The 18,564-nt window shown below is 40.4% G+C and overlaps 1 protein-coding gene across 1 annotated transcript in view; it reads left to right on the forward strand.

The window, feature by feature from the left end:
• The window catches only part of LOC126282329 (golgin subfamily A member 6-like protein 2), a 71,316-nt gene extending 53,183 nt beyond the window's left edge, over positions 1–18,133 (forward strand). Inside the window, exons 5-7 of the mRNA XM_049981987.1 lie at positions 16,993–17,232; positions 17,365–17,538; positions 17,663–18,133. Coding sequence (XP_049837944.1) covers positions 16,993–17,232; positions 17,365–17,538; positions 17,663–18,133 — 885 coding nt within the window. The remainder of the gene's footprint in view (positions 1–16,992; positions 17,233–17,364; positions 17,539–17,662) is intronic.
• Positions 18,134–18,564: the final 431 nt, after the last annotated feature.

Here is an 18,564-nt window from a genome sequence, read left to right on the forward strand (position 1 = left end):
TAATACTAGAAACTGAATTACCACATTTATAGGAAAATAATTTTATTTGCTTTCCTGTAAAAGTGATTTGGATCGAAAGCGTGGCTACGATTAATATGCTGTTGTATCGACTGCAACTAGAACACTTCGAATAAAGAGTAGGGGGAATTATTTCTGCGGCCCTCACCTTTAGTAACCGTCGTAGCTATTTTCGTTGTTAGGGTTTAGTCTCCTAAATCGGTAAAAATGGAACCCTAATGGTCTCACTTTTTTGGCTGTCTATCTGTCTACCCAACGCTTGAAACACGTTTACCTCGAGAACGGGTAGACACAATAAGTGGAAATGTATCGCACTTACTGCGGAATACGGTCCCTTGGTTGCGTAAAAAAGTGAACTTCTATGTGAACGTAATCTAAAGATACGGCTGTTTATGTAAAGAAAATTTACGCAACGGTAATCCAGTATGAGTGGTCTGAACAGCCCGTTTCGCGGCCGAATGCGCATAATATTTTGCTAATTCGTAACGATCTGGGGTACATTGTCTTACTAAAACAGCTATGTTATCTCGATAAGCTGAAATTCATTTTAATTAGTACAATTCATACTAATTAGCATTTCTTCTTTCATTTATATCTTATAATTAGGTGTTGTGCTTAACACATTAATCAGCATTAATATAGACATGATTCAAAACTGACAAAGTTCGGATAGTTTTTCATTTTCACGCCTGTGCACAGTATGTTGGTAACACTTCGTCGCCTTGCATGTTATGCTGTGTAGCAGACTTTAAAGTTGTGCAGATCAGCATAACGGAAAGGCGAGGGGTCTCACTCGTTTTGTTCACGACTGTACAACGTAAAACACTTTGATGAGGTTCTGTCTGTCGTCTGAAGTAGTTTCTCTAGCCGTAGTTATTGCGTGTGGGAGAGATATATTGTGGTGATCTATTGTTCAGTTCTGTTCTTGTTCTGCAGCATATTATAAGATCGGGTGTTAAACGTTGTTGTCCTGCACACGTCTGTTTATGCAAGAAGTTCACGAACAGCTATAGCGGAATGATAGTCACGGCATTAGTATGCGTTTACGGTACACATTCTGTTTGCTGTATGGTGCGGAGGTACCTGACGTTTGCATGTGTCTCGTCTAATCGCCAAACTGGGTCGCTGGGGAGAGATCTTAACTGCTCTTCGATTATGTCGTTAAGCATTTGGTAGTCCACATAATTAGCGTCCCTGACTTCTGGTAGGTGTTAAATACGGGGAGAGATGGGGTCTAGCATCTGGCACTGGTGACTGCCTTTTGTGTAGAAATGTCGTGTAGAAGAAGGGAACTGTTCGCCATCAGCAACGTCACTGTGCATTTCTTGATTTTCTCGATACACATATTGAGAGAGATAGACGGAAAGAGATGAGTGGTTTGGCCTCTTCTTTGCTGCTACATCTGCATATGGGTCAGTGAGAGAATGTGTATTTGCCTCCGTCAAAAAACGTTAAGCGTTCAGTTGTGGTGCACCTGTGTGCAGTTGTACTGTGCAACATGGATCGCTGTGGTGACACTCAATCTATAGCGAATAGATCTGAAACCACTCATCCACTAAGTTGCCAAGTATGTGTAAGAATACAGTATAATTTTAGCGTTCCTGACCTGCTCGGTGTAATTTTAGCGCTCTTAGCTTCAAGCCAGTGTTAAATACATGGAGTGGTTTGATCTGGTGACTGTTCCTCGTGTTGAAATGAGGTGTGGTCTGGTGTCTGGAATTGGTAGCTCTCATGCTGAAATTTCATGAATGAGAGTGGAACAAACTGTTACCTTCATGAAACCTTGTTTTTTCGTCACAATTCCGCTGACGACAATTTAAAGGAGATGCCCAGAACATACCATAGTTTCCGAACTCTAATTCAATACAAATTTAGTAATCGGATTCTGTTTCATACCTTCGGGTAATTATAAACTTTTGGTGTCCAATGATGTATTTTACCCTTGTAAAGTTTTCTGTTCCACTGTCAATGCACCACATAGCTTGTCTGGAATCAGTTCTGCCTCCTACTCCAATATATATGGCACTGAATCTGCTGTGTTGATTTCCGAGCCGGTCGGGGTGGCCGAGACGATCTAGGCGCTCCACTCTGGAACCGCACGACCACTAAGGTCGCAGGTTCGAATCCTGCCTCGGGCGTGGATGTGTGTGATGTGCTTACGTTAGTTAGGTTTAAGTAGCTCTAAGTTCTAGGGGACTGATGACCTTAGAAGTTAAGTCCCATAGTGCTCAGAGCCATTTGAACCAATTTTTTGATTTCCGATTTTTTGTTATTCTTCATATATTACAAGCTCCAGGAGCTATGTATGTTGCCACGACACTAGATACGGCACCTCTACGCACTTTCAGTAGATTTGTGACGTTTGGCCCCTATTTTACACACGTTCATTTTTACGAGGAAATGAATGAATTCTTGTACGTATGTCCTCTACTACTATTTGGAAATCCTATGGGCGCGTCTGATTTTAAGTCTGATTTTCACGTGGAATTTCACCTGTTTGCGTGGAAAATTGTATATTTTTGTAGTATATATTTGTTGATTTCAACGTAGGATCTAGTGTTGTCTGTACAATGTTCGTTTGCCTCTACACACATTTTGTTGCCGTCATGTGTCATTTGCTGAATAAGTATTTACATTTGATTCTTTGATGCATACGTCAGCTCTAGACAGAAGATAGATTTGATACGGAAATTCTCCGATTTGCGTAAAAATATTGTAATTTTGGTCTATATTCACTAATTTCTACGTGTTAAATATAATTCCTAAACCGTATATCATGAGATGAATACGAGTGCTTATTGGGGGATTGTGAGTGAATTCATGAGTTTCTGCCCACGGATATTCCATGTCTCCAATGCAAAAATTCAGCATGTGTTGTTTGTTGCTTACATGGAACCGTGTGACGTCATGTGGAGGTCGGCGAAATCTGAGCACGCAGTCTGTAGAACCCTGTAGGCGAACGATGCTCTCTGTACGCCGTGGCGCCAGCTGCTCTGTACCTGGAGGTGAAAGCGGATGAGTCCGTGGCGCTACATCGTTAAGTCCTCCAGCATTCAGTGCCAGGACTTGTCAACCGAACGCAGCCTTGGAGTTTTGCACAGCGCTGCGCAGTCCCTAGTGTTGTTGGTAGCGGGAATCAGCACTGCTTTGCACATTAGCCTAATGACGGCCGTACTGTGACGCTGAACTCTGTGTGGTGTTTGTTTTAATAACGCTGCAAGTGTATACTTCACCTCCTCCACCTAAACATGACAGTGACAACCATGCAGGGGCATCAGATAGGAGAAGTGCTCTACAGTTTGACAGACACAAGACTTCCCGTTATTTTAAACCGTGGTTAAGTGGATTTCCTTAACATTCTGAACCTATGGTAGCTGCTGTGGAGGGGGGGGGGGGCTGAATTGTTTAAAATGTAATGCCGTAAGAGGGTGAACCTCATTCCAGTGTTTAGAGCTTGGATTCTTACAAAGACTCAGATGGAGAGATCTAGACTTAGAGACAGGAGAAGCAGTGACTTCGAGAGGCATTTCAAGTAGGTCAGAAAACAGATATATGCTGTACGACATTCCAAACTTAAACTTACGGTGATAATTGCTGAAATGCTGATGTTACAGTAGGACGCAGCCAGTATTTCAGGTCTGCGTTGGTGTGCCGGAATTGTACACTGTTATAAGTAGCGACCACAGAGGTTTGTAGCGGCTTACTTTTCCACCGGTGTGGTGATACGCTACTCACAAAAATTGCACTTGCAGAATGGGGAGCTCCCCCAGATAAGATATTTGTTAGCTTTGGACACTAACTGAGGGAAATAAGTTGAGTTCGGGGACATGTCCAGAGGGTCTATTCCTGCTAGTGTTTATTTAAATATAGTCACCTATCGAACGACTCGAAAGTTGTGTTTGGAAAAGTAGTGAACATACACATTTAAGTGAACTGTAGCTTAAGGAAACCCTACACAGAGCTGGACCTGCACCAACATCCTTTGTCGTATTCTGGAAATTGGACACTGGCGACATAGAACCTCTCCCAAGTCTGGGCAAGTGTGCCAGAATTCCACACTGTTATAGATCAACACGTAGGAGCAGGATTGTGACACCTCACAACCAGTGCTAGATGCCGACAGTTCCACACTGTTATGTCAATAGCCTGACAGGTAAGAGGTGAATTGTGACTTCATATAGTTTCACCAAATATGCTTGCCATTTTACAGATGGGACAATTGGCTCTTGTCAGTAGGGGATGGGGATGGTGGTGTTAAAATCGCATGACTCAACGATGATGTCATCGAGGACGTCATCAATGACGTCATCACAGACGACATTGGTGATCCACTACTCGCCATAACGAGCCCTGTCAGCCCACTAACATTCTTGAAAGCTTTAAGTCTACAATTTCTATAAACGGAAATTTACCTTTCTTTTGCCTATCGCCTGAGGTAAGTTGTAGTCTCAGTATTGCCTCAAGTGATCCTCCATATCGCTAGAAGCTGAACTGATATTCCCCGAGTACAGGTTCTATCAGTTTTTCCATTCTTCTGTAACGAATCGCCGTTATTATTTTACAACCATGATTTATTAAGATGAGAGTTCGGTATTATTCACACCTATCAGCATATGCTTTCTTTTTAATGGGAATTATTGAATTCTTCTTGAAGCCTGAAGGTATTTCGCCTGTCTCATACGTGTTTCACATCAGACAGAAGTGGTCTGCCACGTCTCAATCAATAATTCTTAGGGAATGTTGTTTCGAATTCGGCCTTCCAGTGCTCTGTCAGATTCTTATCTCACTATCATATCACCCATCTCATCTTCATCTACACCCTCTTTCGTGTCTACAGTGTTGCCTTCAAGTTCATCTCTCTTGTGTAGACCCTCTATATAGTCCCTTCATCTTTCAGCTTCCCCTCCTTCGCTTAGGACTGGAACTTCTGATCTAGGGACTCTAATGCTCTTTTGATACTTTCACATTCGCTATAGCATAATTCGGCTTCTTCTAGCAAATTTTTAATATCACCTCGATTCTACTGCTCCTAGAAAGCTCCGCTAATGAAGCATTCAGTGTTACCACATTTTTATCTATTGCCATTGATTGTTGATTAAAACTATTATTTCTTAGTTTGTGTGAATTCATCAAATGATTTCTTCTCACTTGTCTCTCCTCTCTCTCCTTCCTCTTCTTTGTCTTTCCCTTTCCCTCCCCCACTTGCCCTCTTGTCTTTCCTTTTCTCTTCCACGACTCAATTTTTCTGTCCGTTTACCCAAAAAGCATTCCACAATTTCCGCCTCACTTACATGCACAATTTCTACTTCACTCATTTGAACACAAATATTTTTCCCCATAAATCTTGAATCAACATCAGTTCTTTTCACAGTTCACTTTCTACGGTAATTACCGAAACCATACACACAATGCAGGGAATTACTAATTCTAACATGAACATATACCAATGAATCGGCTTTAAAGTGACAATGAAAGTTTCTAAATTATTTCTACTTTCACTGTCTTATTCCCTATTTATTCTAAGCACATTTGGTCACAGCAGTTGCAACTTCTTGGCCTCTACATATGCACTACAGATGCAAGAAACATCGCTGTTTGTTTGCTATTCTCGTTTCTTAAGCTCAGGTAACGTCTAGCGTGCCCTTCCTGAGTTCCTTCTAATTACCAACAGTATTTTCCACTCGTCAGCTGAAAACTGATTTAAGTTTGGCTGGGTGAAATTTAAAAAACCTTGGGTGAACTATGTCTAAATATATATAAATGAAATATTGAGGTATTACTATAATACTAAGCAGACTGAAATTATACTTTATTCGTATACTACTGGAGCACCATATCTGAAGATACAGGGTCTCTTGATTGCTTGTCGTCAATTCGTGGGAAGTCAAAAAAAAAAAAAAAAGCATTCTGCCTCTTGCAAGAACATTTCATTCAGTCGGTCAACGCTGCAGCTTACTCTAGTGATAGTATGTAGACTTTTTACGACACTAATACTTACTTGTGACATTAGTCTAAAGCCCACCTCTACGTATCTGATGTGGAAGCTGATTCATATTTCTGTTTTGCAGACTAGTGCACTGAGCAAGGGTATAACGCACTGAAAAAAAAAATCATTTTGCCTTCTCTTATAATGTCGTTATATACGAGTGTTCAGGGACTCAAAGTAAATGGTTCTATTTATCCCATCTAAAATCATTTATCTGTCTTAAAACACAAGAAGCAATCAAATAGTTTCCGTTCATGCCACACTAACCCTTTGACTATATGTCGGTGCTTATATACCAGCATCGGGGACGTGATAGTTTGCATAGACGCCGCAGCGGCCCACATATCGAAACTTTTGATAGCACCTTATCTGCTCCTTATTTCAATAACCAATTGCGCTTCCTTTTTCTTTCCTGATAATTCTGTTTTTTCACTTACCTTAACACCAAAACTTCATAAAGGACTCACGAAAGTTCATTTCACATCGTCCTACGACACACTGTTGTCAGTTATGTTATTTCTTAGATATCTTCACTCCTTGCGTTTACTTTAATTACGTGGTCGTTAGCAACAAAAAACGAAAAATAACATAAGAATACTAGCTGCGCGCTGGCATGTATTCATTACTCATTTTCTGAGAAAAATGAACAGGAGCGATAATTTTTAGGTACTTTGCGTTTACCTGCTCAAAGTATCACCTGAAAAACTGGTCCTGTATAAACCTGACACCTGTCCGACATCGCGTCTAGCAGCGCAGCAGCGTATTTGAATTATTCAGGCTTTCTGTAATTACCACTAACCACGTAAAATAAGTCATTTAAAAGTTATTCAATTTTGCGTTCTTCTATTGCGTTCTAGAAAGTTCACTGATTTTGTAGCAAACTCTAAGAGTGATCACAGTACTTATAAACCATGACATTCAGTTCTTCTTAACTGTATAAATTATTCATTAGTTTCTCATTTAAAAGCAAAATTGTTCTGCTGAAACATTTTACATCAACTTTTCCCTGCTTTACCCGATCCTACAGATAACGAGTTGTGAGCACCGCGGAGTAGACAAGCGATAGAAACTTCCTTCTTCATGGGCTCTAACGCAACCACTATATAAACTTTGAATGAAAAACGTCTATGACGGCGGTAGACGACTTTTTGTGCAAGCTCTTACCATTGTTCAGCCAGTGGCTTTGTCAAAGAGGGAGGGGGAGCGTACAGCGTTTCAAGGTTAGTTCTTGCCCTTGCTGTGCGAGACTGCCGCTAACATCCCGACGATTCAGCAAACAGTAATAGCATAAATATGGAAATTACTGCATTGAAATCTGTCATGTGCATCCATTGTTCAATATAGCACTGGACGAAGTCATCAGGCAGTGGAGAGCAATAAACGAGGAAATGGTATTACCAAAGACCCATGTGGGGGGACAAAAATGACAACAGGGCTCAAGTGGACTGCCTAGCCTTTGCAGACGACATAGCAATAGTAAGTGAGACGGAAGAAGACGCTAAGACACAACTCGACAACTTAAGTAAGGCAGCCAGAAAGGTGGGGCTGAGGATCGCCTATAACAAAACAAAGATATTAAATACCACTGCTGACTGGGAAACACCGGAAGGCACTGTGCAAATGGTGGAAGAATTCAAATATCTGTGAGAATTTATAACAGGAAGGAACAGGAGCAAGGAGGGAATAACAGAGAGGATAAAGATGATGAAGTCAGCCTTCTGCATGACGAGAGACATATGCAATAACAAGAATATATACACAGAGGCAAAGATACGCCTCTACAAGGCAACTGTGAGGAATGCAGTATTATATGCTGCTGAGACGGCGACACTAGGAAGAAATGGGGCAGAACAACTAGAGAAAGAAGAGAGAAAAATACTGTCCCAAAAGATCAATGACAGAGAGGAATACAGGAAAAGATTAGAGCGTCAGCAGTGGAGCCGACAGGAGAAACGGAAACTGAAGATCTCGGAAGAAGAGCGGGAGAGAAGAAGAGAAAGAATGAAGAGGTTCTAGGAGAAGAAGAGGAAAATCAGTCCACGAAGGGGCTACCTGTGGTCCTACAGAGGCCGTAACGCAAGAAGAAGACATGACATTTGGCCATCAAGTGAAATAGTATCACGATGATATCCATGTTGACAAACGATTCCGGATTAGTCCTCCAGTCGGATCACTGGCAGAGGCCTCCCAAAGCAGAAAACAACCTTGAGAAAAAGAGTCAATAATCAACGGCAGAATAACATATTGCCAGTCGGATGGTGGAATATCTGAATTTTGACTGCTGTAGAGAAGTTAGAAAATCTGAAAAGGGCAATGCTAGTTCTGAGTGTAGCTTAAGTGTGGACCAGTGAACAGAGACCAACGCCAACAGTTTGGGTATACGTGCATCGTCGCAAGCAGAAGATGAAGAGATTATGTATGAGACAATTGATCCGATAATTCAGTATGTAAAATGAGATGACAGTTCAACAATCTTGGAGAACAGGAACTTGGCAACAGGGGAAGGAACGGAAGGAAGTGATGCAGGAGAATATGGACCGCTGTTATTCCCTATATGCCTAAATTATCTGGCGGACAGGGTGGCCAGCAATCTGCTGTTCTTTGCTGATGATGCTTTGGTGTACGGGGAGATGTCGAAGTTGAGTGACTGTAGGAGAGTAAAAGGTGACTTAGACAAAAAGTACTTGGTGTAATGAATGACAGCTAGTTCTAAATGTAGAAAAATGTAAGTTAATACGGTCGAGTAGGAAAAAGACCTGGATGTTCGGTTCCAGCGTAAGTGGTGTCTTCCAGAATGAGATTTTCACTCTGCAGCGGAGTGTGCGCTGATAAGAAACTTCCTGACAGATTAAAACTGTGTGCCGGACCGAGACTCCAACTCAGGACCTTTGCGTTTCACGGGCAAGTGCTCTACCAACTGAGCTACCCAAGCACGACTCACGACCCGTCCTCACAGCTTCAGTGCCGCCAGCACCTCGTTGCCTACCTTCTAAACTTCACAGAAGCTCTTCTGCAAACCTTGCAGAACTAGCATTCCTGGAAGAAAGGATATTGATGAGACATGGCTTAGCCACAGCCTAGGGGATGTTTCCAGAATGAGATTTTCACTCTGCAGCTTCAGGCAACAGCACAGATGATAACAGTACGAGCGGGCTGCAATATCTGAAAATCACAATTAGCGAGAAAAATCTTGTATTTATCATGCAGACATTTGGAACATGGAAAGGAGTTCATTAGGATTACCCATTCAAAACGGAAGTGAGGTGTAATTGGGTTAGTTGACTGACATAATGGAGTAATGGAAATGGAGAGGAATAATACTGATATCTGTCACATCTCAAGAACTGTTTTAAAAATGAGTGTAGTTACTGTAAGTTAAACGATTAATTTAAATGTATACATATAGAGAAACACAGATAATAATACGGACAGGTAACATGATTAAGACATGTAGCTTATTGATAAATGTAAATGTGATACAAACAGCTTTTAACGGAAGTAACAAAAACGCAGAGTAACCGATGCAAGGAAATAAATTGTAGAAAGCTGATTCATATGCTAACTGATCCACATAAAGATACAAGCTCGCTGAGGTTACTCAGCATTACGAAATAACGGAACAACTATTGTAACAATAAATCAATGCAAACTAATCAGAATACGACAGTTTAAACGTCAGAGGGGCACACCATATTTAAAGACACGTAAAGAGTTTTGTAAACAGCAGAGTTAGTGAATCAGGCTCTGCAGTCAGAAAGGACGTAAGACACCATTAATAGTCTTGTGTATTTTGAAGGCTATATGTTGTAATAACAATAAAAAATGGTTAAAATGTCTCTGAGCACTATGGGACCTAACATCTGTGGTGATCAGTCCCCTAGAACTTCGAACTACTTAAACCTAACTAACCTAAGGACATCACACACATCCATGCCCAAGGCAGGATTCGAACCTGCGACCGTAGCAGACTGAGTGCCTTAACCGCGAGACCACCGCAACCGGCTGTAATAACAATAATCTTGAAACAGAAGGTTTACTTGAAAGAGAAGAAATCCGTCTCTTACATCTTTTCAGTTATTTGAGTGAGTAAGAAAATAAGATTTATTTTCAGAATGAAATTTTCACTCTGCAGCGGAGTGTGCGCTGATATGAAACTTCCTGGCAGATTAAAACTGTGTGCCCGATCGAGTCTCGAACTCGGGACCTTTGCTTTTCGCAGGCAAGTGCTCTACCAACTGAGCTACCGAAGCACAACTCACGGCCTTTACTCACATCTCCGCTTCTGCCAGCATCTCGTCTCCTATCTTCCAAACTTTACAGAAGCTCTCCTGCGAACCTTGCAGAACTAGCACTCCTGAAAGAAAGGATATAGCGGAGACATGGCTTAGCCACAGCCTGGGGGATGATTCCAGAATGCTTCGGTAGCTCAGTTTATTTTGTTTATTTTGTCCTCGTTTGGCGTAGAAAGAGAACAGAAGCTTAGACGTGTTACCTGTTTCTCCGAGACGTGGAGACATTGTGTGAGCGAGTAGTTTGTGGTGAGGAGGACCTGACCAAAGTAACACCTACCTTTTCCCTTGTAAATGAGCAGAGTGGCGAGAAAAGCACTCACCGTAATGACTTCATCCCCTCTACCAGAGTAAGTGATCTATACTACACCATCAATGATCTGTAAATTCGTAAGTGAATACCTAGTTTTCCGTGTGTAGTGTTTGTAAGCATTTTGGTTTCGAGTGAATAAAATGGCAAACTAAAACATTTTAGGAAATAGCAGCTCCTGATTCTAAACATATGCTAAATTTGATAAAGTCGTAAATTTTCTCACAAGTTTGTATACATACATGTAACAACATGTTGATTTGTGTTTTGATGTGTATATATAACTGTTTTTGTGTGTGGGTAGTATTAAGTAACAAACTGCTACTAGCCGATTTTTGTGGCGAGAGATGAGATTTTCATCACTCTTATGCCTATAACTTGTGAGTGTGAACTCTTGCCAGAACACACAAATCCGTTAAACGTGCTGAACTGTGGACATGTGGACTGAAGGTTGTTCAGCAGCATGTTCTCCATGGCTTTCTGGCTATACTCACCTGTAGATTACAGGCCCTTCAAATGGCAATGGTATGCAAAAATTGCACAAAATTACCAAACATTTCAACTTATAAACCAAATAAACAAACCACCCCGTACCAGGCTCAACGAAACTCGCAATAAAAAACACAAAAATCATACAATAAGCTTTTCACTTATTTCTAGGGAAGAACAAAGTTTATTAACCTCTAATTTGGCGTAACATAGAAGCTTGTAATAGTTCGTGGTCGCTGTACATTTCTGTGAATATATTCCTTAAAAACCAGGAAAATACAGATTGAAATTATGAGCTGTATGTAATACTGCAATATTTTACATTCCCAGTCCGCAGATTTACACTGGTCGACAAGATAATGAATCATGCGGAGTCGATCGAGGTAAGAGAATTGCTTTAGGTACATTGAAAGGCTTATAAAGCAACGGCAGAAATGTAACAGCTGACAATTATTTTCCAAGCCTTCAGAGCACTTCTGAAAATCGATCTCGTACTTTAGCAACAATTACAAGAAATAAAGGAGAACTACCAGAAACTTTCTCTGAGACCTGAGAGCGCGCCAAATGTTCATCCATGTTTAAGTTCCAAGACCATGCATCAACAGTTTCTTATTGTTCATAAAAGGGCAAAGTTATAGCTTCAGTGCAATTCATTAGAGATCATGAAGAATGGAAGCCAATAATTATTCTGTACTATAATAAAACAAAGTCAGGAGTAGATAGAATGGACAAGCTGGTTATGCCATACACTACGAAGAGGACGACATCCTTTTACAGCGTGACTGATCTTAATGCACTGAATGCATTTATTATATGGGTGCATGTCACACCAGGGTAGGCTTAAAGGACTAAATACAAAAGACGTGCATACCTCATGGGTTGAGGAAAGCAACACATTGGCAAAAAAAACTTGATAGTATTACCTCCCTAGTACTTTTATCAACACCACACACGAAAAAACGAGATCGGTGTCCATTTTGTGAGAGCTCTGTGAACATAAAATACAATGATAAGTGTTCCAAATGAGGATGATTTGCATGTAAAAATCACTCTGAATTTTCTTGCCTTAAATGTAACGTTTCAAAATTGTCACTTTGGAGTTTGAAACAAGACATTTGTAGTTTTATCAGAATTATTTGTACCATTTGCTGAAATGAATTATTAAAAATAATGTGCACTTTCATTCATTTTCATGCCTCTACCATCAAGACTTAGAACAAGGAAAAATATAAGGACTGTGATTACATCCAACACTTATTGAAATTATCCTTAACAAAAGATTTATTCTAGTGGGGTCCCCAAAGACTCCAGTGGTGTTCAGTGTAACAAAAAATTATTTCGTATTAGGGGGTTAAGACGTCAAGAAGTAATTCCACGGTACCTTAGATGGCTGTGGAAGGCAAATATTGTAGGGAAAGACGAGACTAAAGAGGATTGAACGAATAGTTGAGAAAGTCTTCAGTAAGTGATACTTTGAAATGAAGAGGCTAGTCCAGGAGAAACATTTATGGTGAGCTACATCAAACCATTCACAATACAGATGACCAAAAATATGTAAAAAGAGAAATGAAAGAGTATAGAGGAAGAAGAACGATTCAGACGAAATAAAACATATGAAACAAATTGTTATAATTCCTGGCACGAAAGGGACATAGTCAATAGCCTAATGTAAACCAAAGTGTTTCTTCGTGATACACTGCTACATTTACCAAGGAATTAGCTCCATGATAGTGTCTTGTGTAGGATAGTACATGAAAAACCTATGAGTCATATAAGACACCTTGTATACGACCATGACTGTGTTTAATAAATAAGTTATATTACTAACAGATCACTGTTTTCCTGTAACTATGTTCCAAAAAAATTTTCAGAGGTTTTTCTCCAGTGCCTCGTTCCAGAGTAATTGTTCTTCGTTTTAACTGCCATTACATTTGTATCACATTTTTGTCATCAGTCTTCTGACTGGTTTGACGCGGCCAGCCAGAAATTCCTCTGCTTTGCCAACTTCTTCATCTCAGAGTACCACTTGCAACATACGCCCTCAATAATTTGCTGGATGTGTTCCAAACTGTGTCTTCCTCTCCAGTTTTTGCCCTCTACAGCTCCCACCAGTACCATACAAGTCATTCCCTCACGTCTTAACAGATGTCCTGTCATTCTGTGCCTTCTCCTTATCAGTGATTTCCACGTATTCCTTTCCTCTCTGATTCTGAGCAGAATCTCCTCATTCCTTACATTATCACTACCTTAATGAAAATAGCAGCACAACTACTTTTCTGAACAAGGCCCACGGCGCACACCAACGACATGTACATTGTGGTCTAGATATTTTCAGAGAAATTCAGTTACAGACATATATGGAGGTAATATACCGAAGGAAATGCAATTATTCTGTAACGAACAACCGTAAACCACCGGTTCCTTATTCTAACACACTGAGAATGTAATTTCGTCAAAGAGTGACATTTTGAGATTGTGAGTCTGTAGCAATGAAGGTTGAGGGTTACGTGCACTGGGAATTTGGATTCTGAAATACGTTTAAACATAGAGCAAGTAAATGTTCTTTGAACTGTGTCTCGAAGCTTCATCCAGTTTGTCCTCTATATTAGGAAGGGAAACTTGGGCGTCTGAGTCTCTATCTGCCCTATTTTTCATATGGGGGAGGTGTTTGTTATTTCTTGAGGTCCGAATGGCACGCTGCTGAAGTTTGCTGTTTGTGAGCAACTTTACCTTAATGTTCATATTTTTAGATTGCTATTTTGTAGGATTTGCTACCTAAAAAAGAAGAGCAATCTGTTATCTATTGCTTTCTACTGCATTTAGTTGTAACTGTGTGGATGCTGGTGAGAAGCTTTGTTGTCTAGTTTTTCTTTTCTTTTTTGTGAGAGTTTGTCTGTCATGGCAGCACAACGTTCATTATTTAAGACTATGGTTTTAATGGTTATTTATTTGTGTTGCTCAAATGGTTCAAGCAAAATTTTATGTGGGTGATTCAATGGGGACTTTAAATATACCATCTTACACTGGTCGGGATGATAACATGAACTGTTGTTGCAAGAATCAGTGCTTTGTTGATATATATTATGATTTTTGCTGGAGATTTGTAAAACTAACAATTTGATGCTGTTATTTGTCTCATGGCCATTGGTGAATTTAATGCGTTGGTGCCTGCTGCTCAAATTGTTGCTAATGTGTCAGTTACCTCATAAGTGCCACCAAAGAGAATGAATGTATCAACACTTTTGTTGTATCTGATTTTACTGTTGATGTAATTTTCAGCTTTCGAAAACGATTGCTCTAAATGGTCTACATAAACGTCACCTGAAATCCCACCTAGGCAGCCACCAATTGCCAACCCATCTTTTTGTTTGTATACTTTTTCACTAGCACTAGAATGATGGAAGGGGTCAAAATGACACCTGCCATGCGTTTTTCTTTCATTCTGTGAGGGATCCGTGATCCCACAAACATATTAGTATCCGACACCCAGGTCGATAGCAGACAGGAGTCGATTGTTGAGTGCTGCAGGAGGCAGTGAGATTAGTGTTGAGCGGTAGTACTGCGAATACAGGCAAGAATGGTGGTGGAGCTGAGTATGGTATCAATGGTGGATGTGCCGAGTGAGTAGTAAACGGTAAATTCACCGGAGTATGACAAATGAGCGCGTCCCCCTGATCATCGTGGTGTTGACCCTCATCGATACCGATTCATGAGTGTAGTCACCGGTCAGTGTGGTACACCTCTGCTATACAAATCCTTGCTGTCGCGGCGTGTGGACCTTCTTCATCGCTTCAGATCACCAACAGTGACAAATGCCGAATTACGTGTTTCGCATTAACCGCATCGGCCAGCAACAACCATGGATTGCAGTGAGGATTGTTGTGAATGTTAACCATCATCATTGCGTGTGACGAAATACTTAAAATCAGCAACCAATAAAAGATATAACCGTAATTAAACATGTAAGGCAAATGTAGCAGCTGCCTCAGAATTTGTGTGTTAGTAGAAAATACATATCAGTTTGTACTTCGCAACCTTTATGGTCTTTAATAATAGACAAACTTTCAATCATTAACTATTCAGTCTCAGAACAGCTGCACTCGGTTGAAATACCCCCGAAACCACAGCATAAAAGCCGAGAGCCTTTCATCCATTAAGCACACGGTCATATAATTATAATAATTAACTGTTTGGCGGCTTCGGTAAATCACACAAAACCCAATAAAGGACAAAACTGGGGTGTTTCACCTTGGTTCCTTTGCCAAAGACAGTTGCAATCTTCGGATCTGAACAATGGTTTATTAAGAACCATTTTTTTGGTTTCAGTGGAAAGACATTTGCATTTATCGGACGATTTTAGTGCAAGAATAATCCGGTACTGTCGTTACCGTGACTAAAATTAGAGTATTTCAACTAGCAACAATGTAAAATAACGTATTTATGGTGAAATTAGAAATCGCAGGAACGAAGCACATTACTGAAACAATACAGTGCAAAAGTGACTGAGATACAGTAAACAATTTGTTTTTACGAGTTTAAGTGACAAAAGCAGTGTTGATAAACAATGTATTGAAGTATGGAAACGACAACCAGCGTGAATTACTGTAAAATTCCTACTCTAAGGAAAGGAGCGTTCGTGTATAATCGCTAGCGATCCAGCTAAAATTCCGTTATGAAAGAATTAGGAGTATGTTTTCAAGTGACTTTGTATCTGAAATTATCTTTTGAATAGAGTAAATCCCCAATTTGATGTGGACTCATAAACTGTTACCGCATATGCGAGTGTTCATTGTGGCTTAATTGTTGGATGACGTGACCCAGACTCTGTGAGCGGCTAGCTAAGGTATTTGAAGCGGTGAAGAAGGTCCACACGCCGCGACAGCAAGGATTTGGATAAGCAGAGGTGTACCACACTTACCGGTGACTACAGCGGAGCAAAGTGACTGAAGTAGAAACAACGATGACGTGGAGTTCGACATCTAGTGGCGAACCCTGAAAACATACGACGCCTGCGCCACCTGCCCGCCGATCAGTGAGATATGCGTGACAGCAGATCCATTCCGTCGCCAGCCGCCGAACTACAAGACTGCGTCAGCGCGATTCACCGCGGACTTCGCTATGTACACGGCACCACACTCAGCTACAATAACGCATCGCCAGACAACCGCCGCGCCGGAGGAGGAAACGCGAACGCAATTAGTAGCGAGACTTCAAACGTCAAAACATTTCCACTTCGCTGAGCATTGAGAGGTGAGTGAAGCCGATTTACTGACACGATAGTAAACCATATTGTACTACCTTCAGAACGCAGAAGAAACTTTCAAGTTAAATTTGGCAATTGCAAGAAATATGAAAACAAAATTTTTTAACCTTTTTTTGCGAATTTGTTCTGAAGCATGGTGTGCTAATATGCATGTGTGTTCATGCTGTACAGCACAGAATAGTGTCTCATTTGCATTATTTATTTATTGTAAACTGCATCTTTATATGTCTCCCAAGTTGTTGTGTGTATGTTACTTCAAGATTTTGTGTATAAATGCGGTCATTAATATTTGATCTGGGTAGTCTTCTGTAATTTATGGTGTTCTAATAGGTCTGTTTTGCCAATCAGGATTAACCTAATACAGTGAAGCATTATTTCATTATTAGCTAATTAGCAAGTGTTTGGGTTACTAGGGAGTTATATCATTTTCCTTGTCTGTGCATGGTGAGTAGTTGAGGATGGATCCTGAACTGAAAGAAAATGTTGTGGAGGAGGTAGTTAGCAAAATGGAGATAGTGCATGAGGACAAGGATGAGTCAGGAGTTGGTAGTAGTTTAATGTCAGTGAACAGCCCATTGGATCAATTAGAAAGGAACTGAGTCTAGAGGATGGAGAATTGCAGTCAATAATATTCTAGATGCTCCAAGGAATCAACAAGCATGTAGAAGAAATGTCTAAAAGAAATGAAGACATCTACAAGCGTTTAGAAGAGATTTCCAAAGGAAACGATGAAATCAAGAAAGGAAATAAAGAAATCAATAATCGTATAGAAGAGATGACCAAAGAAACCCAGAAAAACTTAAGGAAAGGACTGCAGGAATTCCAGGAACAGATGAGAATAGCTCTTAAGGAGAGAGATGACAAGCTGCAGGTGAAGGTAGATTAGCTTGGAGAAGAGATGACCGATATGAAGGCAGAGATAGTTGGAAAAGCTTACGGGGATGTTGAGGGTGTCAAAACTGAATTGGAAGGCAGTATACAAAAAATTGAAACACATCAATACTAACAGATTAAAGACATAGTACAAGTACAACAGCAGTGCCAAGTTAATATTGGTAAATTTCGAAACAAACAAGTGAAATTGGAGGAGGCTGTAATACATATAGTCACAAATGAGATCAAACAGTTTCAGGAGGGAGTCCAGCAGCTAGAAACTAAAATTGAAGAGAGTGCCACCTTAACAGTAGGGGAAGGCAATGTCGTTATATTAGTGAACGCTGATAGTAGGTACACCCAGACCCACATGGGGCAAAAATATAAACCTAAAGGGGCATTGCATCCAATGATATTTTGCTAAGTGGTCACAGGAAGTTCTCCCAACACACTTACAAGATGCAGATAAAATTCAGTTCGCAATAGACAGAATGGAGGGTGAAGCTTTCACCTGGGGAGGTAGGAAGAAAGAAGAAGTTACCAGCTGCAGTCAGTTTGAGAAAGAGTTTGTAAAGAAATACTGGTCCAAAAGTCACCAGTGTGCAACACTTGAAGATTTACTGCATCGCAAGTCCCTTAATATATGGAGAGGTAGCTTGAGAGAATTTGCTGAGCATCTATGGGAAGTGAATGAAACATTAGAGCAACCATTGAATGACGAAATAATGATATCAGCAATTAAAAGGAGGTTAAGTCGCAGGATGCAAGAAAACTTATCCAGAAGCCTGATTAAAGATAAAGACACTTTAATGGAAGTAATGGAGGAATTAGAAACTATTCATGCACAGGAAAACAACCAGATGCGTGATCAGAACAAAGGTGAAAATAATTACCATCAAAATTAGTTTAATGGCCCACCAAATTACAGAGGTAGAGGTGGGAGTAATGGATATAGGATCTGTGGCAATGGTCGACAGTTTTACAACAATCATAAGAGAGATGATGATGATAGTAACTATGACAAGGGAGAAGACAGACGAAGGGATCATTGAGGTACAACGTGAAGAAATAAGACACCTGATAAACTAAATGAGATGTAGGGAGCCAGCAACTCTTTCACTGGTATACCAAGTGGCGACTGGTGCACTCCAAGCTGGGTCAGACTTTATTTCTTTTTTCAAGATTCACTCCTCTACCATCTCTCTCTATCCTTAGGTTAAGAACGTTTGTGTGTAGTAGTTAGAATAAGTAGTGGATGTCCAAGTAATTCAGTCAGAAACCACTTAGCAAATTTATAGTGGACTTAAAATAAAGATAAGTGGTTACTGTTGATGTA

This window comes from Schistocerca gregaria, chromosome 7 (assembly GCF_023897955.1).
Source record: "Schistocerca gregaria isolate iqSchGreg1 chromosome 7, iqSchGreg1.2, whole genome shotgun sequence".
NCBI lineage: Eukaryota > Metazoa > Arthropoda > Insecta > Orthoptera > Acrididae > Schistocerca > Schistocerca gregaria.